General features: G+C 34.8%; 1 protein-coding gene across 1 annotated transcript; it reads right to left on the reverse strand.

Moving 5' to 3' along the window:
- Positions 1 to 608: 608 nt before the first annotated feature.
- Positions 609 to 8,995, reverse strand: LOC127433825 (bone morphogenetic protein 10-like). Its single transcript, XM_051686076.1, has 2 exons — positions 8,497 to 8,995; positions 609 to 7,319 (listed from the first exon to the last, which is right to left on the reverse strand). The coding sequence occupies exons 1-2, from the start codon at positions 8,837 to 8,839 to the stop codon at positions 6,319 to 6,321; spliced, it is 1,344 nt and encodes a 447-aa protein (XP_051542036.1). The 5' UTR covers positions 8,840 to 8,995; the 3' UTR covers positions 609 to 6,318.
- Between the last annotated feature and the right edge of the window lie 3,105 nt (positions 8,996 to 12,100).

The raw sequence follows: 12,100 nt of genomic DNA on the forward strand, positions 1-12,100 counted from the left end.
TCAGAGGGTCCGCGTCAAAACACTGCCATAATAATATTACATATTAATATAATAATATTACATATTCATATTATTTTCCACTTTCAATGAGTTATTTTTTTAACCAACATCAGTCCTGATCATAACTACCAAATATTCATTCATTTTCAGGATTTTAACCCTTTAAATGCCAGTTTGTTTACATAATGCCACTGTTGTTTTTATAAAATAAAAAAATAAAAATAATATATATATATATATATATATATATATATATATATATATATATATATATATATATATATTTTTTTTTTTTTTTTTTTTTTTTCTCATATACTACATGCTGAGGGGAATTCTTTTTTTTTTTTTTTTTTTTGGATTATCACAGTCTGGGATATGTCAATGATTAACAACAACATTGATTTTGATGCATTATTCTTTTTTGTGCAGTGTCAGATTTTTTAAAACAAGCAAAAAACAAAAAACAAAAAAAAACAAAAAAAAACTCACACACAGGACCTTAGAGGACAAAAAGGTCTGTGTCAAAAAACTGCCATAAAAATATTATATATTAATATTATATTTTTACTGATTTATATTTTTTAACCAGCATCAGTCCTGATCAAACTACCAAATATTCATTCAGGAGATCAACGGTCAGTGAACATTTTCACTAAATAACACATTAGATTTCAGTTTGTTTCTCACCAAATCTTATCGTATACTTTCATAACAATCATGAGTCTCATGGAATAATTTATTAGACTTCTGAATTATACTTTTGTGTTCTTTTGAAGCTTGAAGAGGTGGTCACCATAAACTGCCATTGTATGACATCACTGAGCACAACATTTATTCACAATTTCTCCCTTTGTGTTCAGAAAAAGATAGAAAGTCATATAGTGTTATAACAACACAGGGGTGAGTAAACAATGACTGAATTTACATTTTTGGGTGAACTAATCCTTTAATTATTACTTAAAATGTCATTGATCTTATTTATCTTAAAAATCCATAGACTTAAGATTTTAAGTGTTAATAAATGCTTAAATACAAGCCCATAATGCTTTGCACTTGAATAATTTAATTATGCTTCCTTGGTCAAAGGGAATTCATTGGGGCATTTAGATGTTATGAAAACTTTATAGAGGTTTTAGCTCTTTTTTAGTATTATTTATGTTGTTTTGTTGCAAATGGTTGTTTCGTGTGATGCCGCCATTAGGGTGATCAGTGTCCCATTTGGTCAAGTTGGACCCTGTTGACTAATTCTCTTTACGTGCAGTTAAAGTGCAGGTTTATATGCATTTATTTGGAGAATTAAGTTTATTTAATGACTGACCTAGAATCAGTTATGATCTTTATTTGAGCAGTGCCATTGTTTGATCTTAAATTGAATCAATTAAAATGATTAACAACAGTAGAAACAACGATATTTAAATAGCACATCTGAGTTAAGTCTACTTGCATCTAGTTAACTTAAACTAAATTGTTAGTTCTATATAATTTTATAAAAGCACGTACATAAATTCTTCTATTAAAACTTGTGTATCATTTGAGCTGTAGAGTTTTAAGCTCAAGTTAAGTTTTAGGGTTTTTATGACAAAATGTTAACATGGCAATTAAGTAGTAAAATTGGAAATAACTTTACACAGAAAAGCTTATTAAACTATTCTATTGCACTAAAATCAGGTTACCATGCATACTATTAACATCTTGAGGACAAGTTGAAATAATGTTTCATGGTAATCAACATTATGCCACAAATGCTGTTGATGGCACTTAACTTGCACTGAACCCTGGGAATATTCCTTTAATTGTATAAACTGTTTTTCCAATTTGTAGTGTGGAATTATTTTCAGTTGTTGCATGTGTATCAGTTCTGTCTCCCAATTTGACTCCTTATCTCCACTCCTAAAGGTCTTTACACATTTAAACACTTGGTGCTTCAGATAAGACGATTACTCTAAACAGATACTTTCATAGAGACCTTGATTTTACTTGAGATGCATGAAAGTTTGCTTGAGTATATACAACTTAATTCAAATCAAACACACACAAACTCATAATGAGTCTTTTATAAATAAAAATAAAAGTTTCATGGCAGATTATTCTAAGGTTCGTTCACACTGCCCCAACAAATGCCAACAAACACCAAATTCCAACACTAGGGGTGTCTCGGATTCAGTGTTGGCGAGTAGTGTTTCGGCAGCGTGACAGTAGCTCTGCTATTTTAACAATAGTGTCGCTTTTCTAGTAACGAGCTACATTTCTCAACGAGTAGCACTGAGGTGTCACAAAACACTATTTTCACGTAATATTGCAAACACAGCAATAGAGCTGAGGGAGAACCAAAAACCATGGAAAAACCAAACCATGTAAGTGAAATCCGTTCTTCTGCACAGTTCATGTAAATTCCCTTTATTTAACGTAGGGAACTCTGATTCATTTTAGTGAGTCGGTTCTTTCGGATGGTTCATATAAATGAACTGTAGCTTGGGAATATGCCATTTCAACATAGCTTCCCCAACACTGTTGGATCAGTGTGTTAACTCTGTTGTCATTTGTTGGGTCATTGTGAACTCGCCTCTAGTCATCTTAGCAGTAGACATGTTTTAAGGTGTAGGGGTCCCATTGTAGAGAGCGAGGGGCAATCTGGCAGAGACTTTTGTGGGGAAAAAGGAAGTGTGAGCATCGTTGGAGACTGTTGCTGTGGGTGCTCAGGAATTTGACGGCTCTCCATTCCAACTACACACCACTTGGAATGAGGTCTCATCCGGAGTGAGGGGTCATACACTTCTCCGTTTTTGACACCTCGTTATCATAGCTGTGTGGTAGAGAGCGTGGCAGTGGCTCGCAAGGCATGTGAGCAACATCAGGGGCAACAGAGTGCGGGTCGATAATTACCGGCCAGAGGAACCTTCGGGACGGACGAACATTTTGGGTCAATTCAGCGTTATTTCACAGTATGCTGTTGACTGAATAGTTTCCCTACTGAAACTTCCCTACATCCTACTATTGCACAGTTTTCTTTCTTCTTCTTCTTCTTCTTAAAAACCCAATTCTTTCCCCAATCTCTCGCCTTCCTCTTGTTCTTCTTCTCATTTTATTGCCTCCTTAGGATGAATCACTTTTGCTGTATTCCTCATTTGTAAGTCACTATGAATAAAAGTGTCTGTTAAATGAATAAAAGTCTACAAAAAAACAGCATATGTTGTGTTTTGAATGCGCCTGCTGTGCTGGAGTTCCAATGAGATTTCTTGAATAGTTTAACCAGCTAAACTTTCTTGGTCACCCAGGCCAACATCACCAAAAAAAGATGTTGCTTGACCACCAGCTTCACCAGCTAAAGGGCCTTTCATACGGCACTTAACCCTCAACCTAATCTCAACCTAACCCGATTTTACCCCAGGTAAAGCAACGTTTCTCACTTGTAATTTTGAAAGAGGGTTAGCACCGCTTTTAACCCTGGGTTATAAAACTTTTGCGGATTAAACCCCATATTCATACATTCTGTACAGTCACAGAAAAGTTCACGCACGGTTTACATTCTCCGTCTGAGCGAAACTGGTAAAAAGTCGAACAGTGATGGCAAACATGATGCGATGTGTTTTTGTTGTATATTTCAGAAGACGAAAGACATGCAGAGCAGATTTGCTCTAAGACATTACCACAGATAAAGGACGGGTTCAGAATGGCATACTACCATACTACTCTACCATAGACATACGTATATGGCAGAAGTATTAAGAGTAGTAATTGTAGTATGCCATTCTGAACTCACCCAAAGAGTTCCATTGATTAGCAGTAACACAGGCTGCATGGCGTACGCAAGTACGTAACGCAGACGCTTCTAGCTACACAAACTCGATTTCATGCATAGTTGTATTCCTAAATGTGTCAGACCGCAATTCATAACACAACACAAGTACGCGTTGCATTCTCAACATTGCCACAAGGGGCAGTATGTGAGATTATTTTGCTGTAGTAAGTTATAATATATTTATAACAATTTACCAGAATAATAACACATTTAGTTTAACCTCTATCGCCTCCTAGAGTACTGATGTTTGTTCCCACCATGGTAACGCAAAAACACACGTTAATCACGTTAACCGGATCGCGAGTTGGTAATGCGGTGGCCAAACGCTCACAACCGTTTTCATGTACTTGTGTAGAGTATGTTTTGGCCTTAAGCTGCAAGATTATAAAATAAATCACTGTTGCCGATTATTTTCCTTGATATTGTTATCACGATTAAATTTGATTAATATAATTTACATTAAAAAAATGTGTTTTGTTTAGGGCAACTGCTTGTCATATTCTTTATGTTGGCTAAACATCCAAAACAAGCTGAGAACTGTGTTCGTGTGAAACATATGCACTAAAACTGTTTATTTCATATTTAAGCTAATCTGATAATACCTTCATAAGCCATTAAAGCTCCGTTCACACATGCAACGACTTGTAGCGACAAAGGGCTACACGCAATTCTCATGCCAGCGCAAGTGGGCATTGGTGAGAGTGTTAAACTATCTTTAGGTCATGGTTTATTTTTCAGTTATGTTTATATTTACAAATGTATTTGTATTGGTATTTTTCCACCTGTTGTCATAGAGTGATTTTTAAGTCAGTGCAAAAGAGGCTGATGAAAGTTGGAGAGGGTAAAATGTTTGGATTTGTTTTGATTTTTTTGACCACTTCATTATTTTGATTATATTTTCGTTTCGTTTAAAGTGTCATTTGTATTTAGAAATATTTTTGGTTAAATTTTGTTTTGTTTTAATAAATGAATTCATTTTTCATAATTAACCGGTAGAGATGAAGTGTGTCTGATACAATCACTGTTAATGCTAGCCATGATTTGTGTGTCCGCAGATGTAAATAATTAATAATACTTACATTCTCTATGATTTAATGGAGCGTAAATCCATATCCTGACACGAACCACATTTTTCATGCATTGAAAAGGAGCGTCACTGTCATAGAATATGCCTGACGTTCAACAAGGATGCAGTTAATGCACAAAAAGTCAATTTTTCTATTCTTCAAGTTCACTGCATACAGTCCATTTACACGACCAACTTCTTATTAATGTGCTGTCTTTGTTTATATCGCTGGTGCTTGACAGGAAATGGACTGTATAATAAGACACAGTGACGGTGCCGGAGAAGAACCTCCGAATTAAATTACACTTGACCCAACCCATTAGTGCACTGTGCACGTAAAATTTCGCCAAACCCATTTGCACCTAGACTTAACTTCATGGCCATGCCAATTGACTTTGCACTTATGACTTACGGCATAGCGCTGCACTTAGCGCTCTTAAAATAGGGCCCATAATTGTATTCAATTTGAATGAGAGTTGGCGACTTCCGGTGGCATAAGTGACAGCGACCGTTAGCGACTACATGAGGGCGTGTCCAGTGACAATAAAACGAATTCCATGTCAAATTAGAATAACGTTACGTCCACTAATAACGTTAGAGCGACAGCAGTAGGAATGGCCACAAGCGACTTTGGCGAATTCAATCGATAATGTCGCTGTTGGTGTGAACGGAGCTTCAGAATGTACTCTCAAATCAGTTTAACACATTTTTACATTTTTAAATCCATTCAAGAGCGGTTAGGTTATGCAAAACCAGCACAGAAAATGTCTAAAAGCCAGACTGTGTCTGGGCCATCAAAGTCATCATTGCGCACAACGAACGTCTCTGATTTGTTACAGTGTTGCAGAAGAACACATTGTAAATAGAAAGTTTTGACATGATTGGAGTATACCTAAAAGGAATTCTGTAATTGACACTTTTCACGTTCAGTTAATTGCAGCAGCCGTTATTGTAATTATCAGTCCTACATCCAATCATTGTTATCGACCTTATAAATATGCAAATAAAAAAGTTAACCCATGGTTTACAAATGTACAGTGTGAAAGCTTGAAACCTATATACCCAGAATTAATTCCTAACCCAGGGTAAAGTGTGAACAGTGTGAAACAAGACTCATGCCACACTCAAATCAAGCATTATTTCAGCAAGTTATGTGAGCAGTTTTAGCTTGTAATTCTCAATTATATGTGACAAATGATTAAACACCCCAAAACACTGTATATTACAGTAGAGGATACATTTGAAAATGTACTAATTTACAAAGGCTAAATATACAGTATACAGGCCTAAATAAAATGCTGTTGCATGCCCTTGTTCTTGCTCTGTGATGTCATGCCATGTCTAGATGTTCAGTTCACGAAGATGCAAGATGATTTTTGCTTATCCTAAGGTCACATCCGTACTTCATCTTGTTTTATTCAGGAAAGAGTCTTTTGTTGAGTCCTGGCTGGTTTTATCTGCATCCACATTCCGCAACCACCATTCCCTCATACTTATGTTTTAAAACCACAACGCCGTTTTTATTCTCATAGAGGAGAGAGATGGGCTGTAACTTGGTGGGCACACAGCATGCTTGTGAGGCTTTCTGGGGACTCTTCAGATTGAGAAGCGTTTGGATGATGGCGTGCTTGGTTGGCGTTACTTCTGGAGCCAGTGGATAGTTACACGAACCGCGGCAGGTGTACGCTTGATAACTGGCCGGGGCGACAACCCACGAGTCCCAGCCTATATCTTTGAAATCTACATACAGCTCGGCCCTCTTGCAGTCCTCCACTTTAGCACTGCGACGGACTCTTGGAGCATTGTCGTAGATGATGTTTGAGCGCATCTGCATTAACAGCGCTTCGTCCTGCTCTTCATCCTCATCCGTCCAGTGTCCATCGATGCCGGGCAGTTCATTCTCCTCTTTGACCATCTGCTTGAGTTTTCTCTGGCCTTCCTGATGATCATCTGAGAAGACGATGAGCGCTGGCTCATGTTTTCCATTCGGATTCCTGTCAATGTCCAGATCTACAAACTGCCGACCATTCCACTCATTCGTATTCCTACATGTTATTGCAGCATTGTCACAATTCAGATTTTCAATATGAACCACCAGCCTTGGGGTCAAACTGCTTGACCTTTTCCAGTGCTGGACAGCTTTTGTCAGATCGAATACCTCCCAGCCACTGTCCTTACGACGAATGCGATTTGATGCCAACTCCAGCATTCCACGCTGATCTTTCTCACCTGCGCTGTCATTGGCATCTGCAGCATTCCCGCAGTGCCCACCCCTCTGCATTTCAAAAATGGTGACCTTCCATTCCGCTCTGATATGGTGCCGTGCGTCTCTCTTGAGAAGTGTGTACAGGCGCAGTTCAGCTTTAATGACACGCTCATGTTGCGGAACAGAGATGTTGAATAGAAGAGGGTGCGTTCGCAAGCTCTTGCTCATCACACTGTGTGCAGAGTGATCTGAAAATCAAAAAGCAAAGAAACTTTGATTTCACAGAGAATTAACTATGAAAGAAATTTTAAAAAATGTTGCAAGACCATAGACCACAGCTGACTTTTTAAATGATATCAGTACTGAAGGAGAAACAGACCACGCATGTTGGAGAAAAAAAGTCAAATAAATAAATAAATAAATAATAAACTTTTTAATTCTTGAAATCGTAAAATTATTATATTAATAATTAATATATAATAATAATAATAAAATAGTAAAACAATCAATGACATTAATATTTATTATTACAATTATATTTATTTAATAATATTATTATGAATATTAATAATAATAATAATAAAATTAAATACTTAAATAATATTAATAACATTTAATATTTATCAGAGAAATAATATTTATTTAATAATCATTAGTACTGAAACTATTATTAATTGTTATATTATTAATTTTAAAATAATATTTAAATAATACTTTTTATTAGTAAAATAATACTACTAAGAATATTAATCATAATTATTCAATAAAATAGTAAAATAATATTGTTGATATTAATATTATTAGTAAAATAATATTGTTAATTATTATTAGTAATAATATAAATTATAATAACAATTATTAATAATAATATTAATACAAAAAATAGTAAAATAATATTTATAACATTTTTATTAGCAAAATAATATTTAATAATATTACTATGAATATTAATAATAATAACTTAATAAAATAGTAAAAAATATTGTTAACTTTAATATATATTTAATAATCATCATTATTATAATTGCAAAAATAATAAAATTAATTAGTAAAATAATATTGATAACATTCATATTTATTAGTAAAATAATATCTTATATAATAATCATCAATATTATGATAAATAATTATAACAGTAATAAACATTACCATTATTAATAATAATACAATAAAATAGTAAAATAATATTGATCACATTCATATTTATTAATACATTCATATGTTTTTAATAATAATGGTAATTATTATAAATAATAATTATTATTATTTTCAAGCCACAAGTGTCAATATCAGTAACGATTTAATAGATACTAATAATTAGGACAATAATTATCGATAAATCACAGAAGCTACAAAAATATTGATAAATAGTAAATAGTTAGAAAACATATTCCTATCTATTTTAGATTTTTTTTCTTTTGGTACCTTCATTCTTGAAACTGCGCACAATATTTGCTGAGGGCATGACGGTTCGGTCATTGGCAAAGAGGTTGTAAAGTTCCAGCATGTACTCCGGTGGCTCAATGCGGCTGTTTCGGGGCCTCTGCAGGGGCCCCTGATCTGAGAAGTTTAACAAGTGGAGGAACTGCCCCAGAATGTCCTCCATATCCACATTATCATCCTGCTTGAGAAGAGAAGACTCCACAGCAGCTTTGAACGCTCCTGGAATTGAGTGTTGATCTTCAGATGGAACTGGACTGAACAAACCAGAGCAACACAACAGCAGGACACAGAAGCTCAAGGTGCAAATGTTTCCAGAAAGACTCATGGCTGAATTCACAGATGTGTGCTGATCTGAAATGTTAGGATGTGGAGATATGACATAAGATCCTCAGTTTCTGACACATGCGCAGGTCTTGTGTGTTTGCGCTCGGTTTTTCTCCCTTTGGCCTGACAGGTTGATGTGGGACGAGAAGAAAAACAGCCTCGTCCTTGTTGATCTTGTGATAGAGCACAGAGGGCAGGACTGCGTTGTCAACCTAGTTGTGCTGACAAGTTTGGAGATGTTGCCACTTGGTCTCTGGGCCTTTCATAGTGTGGCTGCTGAGGGCCACCGGGTTCCTCACACTTCCTGTATCTTCTTTCCATGCATGCCTTTCTCAGACTTTCAGCTCAAACGTACAGGCTGACCACTTAGTAAACCCATATAGGGTTTCACATCGCTTTCACATTTACATTCACATTTACATATAAGGTATTTAGCAGACACTCCAGAGTGACTTACAAGAAGTGCTTTAGCTTCACATATGTGACCATTGTACTTGATCAGATGGCAAGTATGCAATCAAAAAGTTCTTGAAAAAGTTATCTGCTAGGAAATTAAGATCCCTTTAACCCTTTTATCTCAATTGTTTCTCCAAGACAGCATTGAGATCTCACAGCACAATGTTTCTCTAGAGAAAAAGACTCCAGTAGTCTCACATGTGTCTACTCTAGTTTCAGAAGAGATCTCAACAAAGTCTCAAACTGTGCACAGAATTGCCATGATCCCACACTGAATTTTGAATGTACTTTTTTTTTTTTAAGGTAAGTGGTTGCATGAAATTGATTGATCTACATTTAAGATAAATATTTTGAATTCAAAACAAAATGTTTAGCTCAAAAATTCGTTTTTAGTTCAAACAGCTTAATTATATTGAGTAACTCCAACAACATCTAATCATGTTCATTCTACCTAATTAAAATACATACATAAGGGTTCACATCATCTTTATATGTTAACTCAGTACACTCAAAAAAATACTGTAACATTTACGTATTTCTATTTCATAACATAATTCTATCAAATTGAATTGAGTATTCTTAACCCTTTAAGCTCTGAAGGTGTTTCAGTGGCACACCAAAAATTAAAGGTGCTATATGTAATATTTTTACTGTACTAAATCATAAAATGACCATAATATGTCATTAGAGAATTAGGAATCATGATAAGTTGAAATACTGGCTTCTCCAATAACAATGCTACAGCCAGTATATTTTACTTTGAAGTTTCCATTCCGGGCCGGAATTTCTGTTTATGTTTTGGCCTGTGTGATCCCGCCCACTGCCCACTCACCAATAGTATTTAGACACCACCGGGTTGCCAGATTTGAACGAGTTTGCAGGCAAACAACACTGCGTGCTGCAGCCATGGAAGCCAGCAAACGAACTGGATCAGAGATAACAGATTCCACCCGAACTAAAAAGCCTCGCCATCCGTCTAAAAACCACCATGACCAGAGGCGTAGTAAAACAAAGATAAATATTGGAGATGCCTTTGGAAGATGGAGACAGCTTAAAGCCCAGAAATCCTTTAAAATGGATGCTGAGTTGGCAAATTGGCGTCAACATTCTGGCAGCCCGCATGAGCTTAGAGTCTGGGGCGGGGCAGACAACTCTCCAGTATTTTGAATTTGGACTGCAGTACCCATTTCAAACGCTTGTCAAACTTACATATAACACCTTTAAAGGCTTATAACGAGAGAGAGAGAGAGAGAGAGAGAGAGAGAGAGAGAGAGAGAGAGAGAAAGGAGGGTCAAGTGTTTGGCATCATTGTAAAGAAAACGTTTCAAATTTTTTAATGATATAGATTATGATACATTCTGAGACTCTCAGTCTGAGAAACTGCTGAAAAATTACAAAAACAATTGAGTCAAAAATGTACTTTTTTTTTTTCTTATTTGACATTATATATCTCTGGGTGTAAATAAGGTGGCTCCGAAAAACTGCTTTTGTATTGTTCCCAAAATTTTTTGTTGATATAACAAAGAAATCAAAAGTTATAGCATTACAAAATAATTTATCATAGTGTCCAAAAATGTCTCCAAACAAATAAAACATAATAATTGTACATAAGAACTAATTACACATGCAAACACAACAATGACTAAAGGTTTGCATAGCATACAGACATGATTTTAGTAATGAGATTTCACAGAATGAGTTTCATTCTGTGTCATTTGAGTCATCATTGAGTCTGTGTCATGTATTTGGCGCCATCTCCTGGTGGTCATATGTAACATTGTGCTTCATGTGGATTATCTAATGATCTATACATCTGATTATCTTGTGTGTGGACTCGTTTGAAAGATAATCACCTCCTCTAAGTAATGGTATGTGATATTTTATGTTCTGTTTTTTTTTTTTTCTGTGAAGTTAAAAGTGAAAATGTGGCATATAAGCAACACCAACATAATTGTCAAAGACATAAACTTAGATATTACTCGACTATACGAAGTATACTTACTTATTATATGACACATGACTATTTGATCAGTTTGATGTTTTCCCTGATTGCAATAATATGTACAGAGTTATTTTTTATATATAAATTATCAAAACGGAACACTTCTGATTTATCTGCAAATTTCAAATCACTTGTTCCAGTTTTGGTCATAATGTCTACATGCATTGTAAAGCAGAGCTTCTAAGCTTTCAAACGATACCTATTTTGTGTTGGTCAAGACTGTAGTTATTAATATTTTGACAAATTTTTTTTCGTGGGTCAATCCGAGCTTAAAGTGTTAATGAAAAAAAATTATTCAAAAGTATATGAATTTTGCTAAAAATAGGCTAAATATTTTTTTGAGTGTGTTATTCAGTGTGTTTTCCATTAATAGCTGAACATTAAGGGAAATTTGACTACTTTAAGGCCCTTCTCTCAGATACTATAAGAACTATATTATCTGCTCATATATACTGACCACATGTCCAGCTTAATATAGATAGATAGATAGATAGATAGATAGATAGACTGATAGATTGATAGATTGACAAAGTAGAGGCAGTGTGCAAAAAAGGCCAATAGCACATGTATATGCCCATTCTACTGCCTTATATATACTGTGTGTGTGTGTGTGTGTATATATATATATATATATATATATATATATATATATATATATATATATATATATATATATATATTATTGAAAACAAGGTTTACCTTAGTGAGAAGGAACACTTATCTCCAAAACACAATGATTGAACATAAAAAGCATAGGTATAAACAGAACTTTACACACAACTACAACCCTTATTATTTAAACAC

Source organism: Myxocyprinus asiaticus, chromosome 43 (assembly GCF_019703515.2).
Source record: "Myxocyprinus asiaticus isolate MX2 ecotype Aquarium Trade chromosome 43, UBuf_Myxa_2, whole genome shotgun sequence".
Lineage (NCBI taxonomy): Eukaryota > Metazoa > Chordata > Actinopteri > Cypriniformes > Catostomidae > Myxocyprinus > Myxocyprinus asiaticus.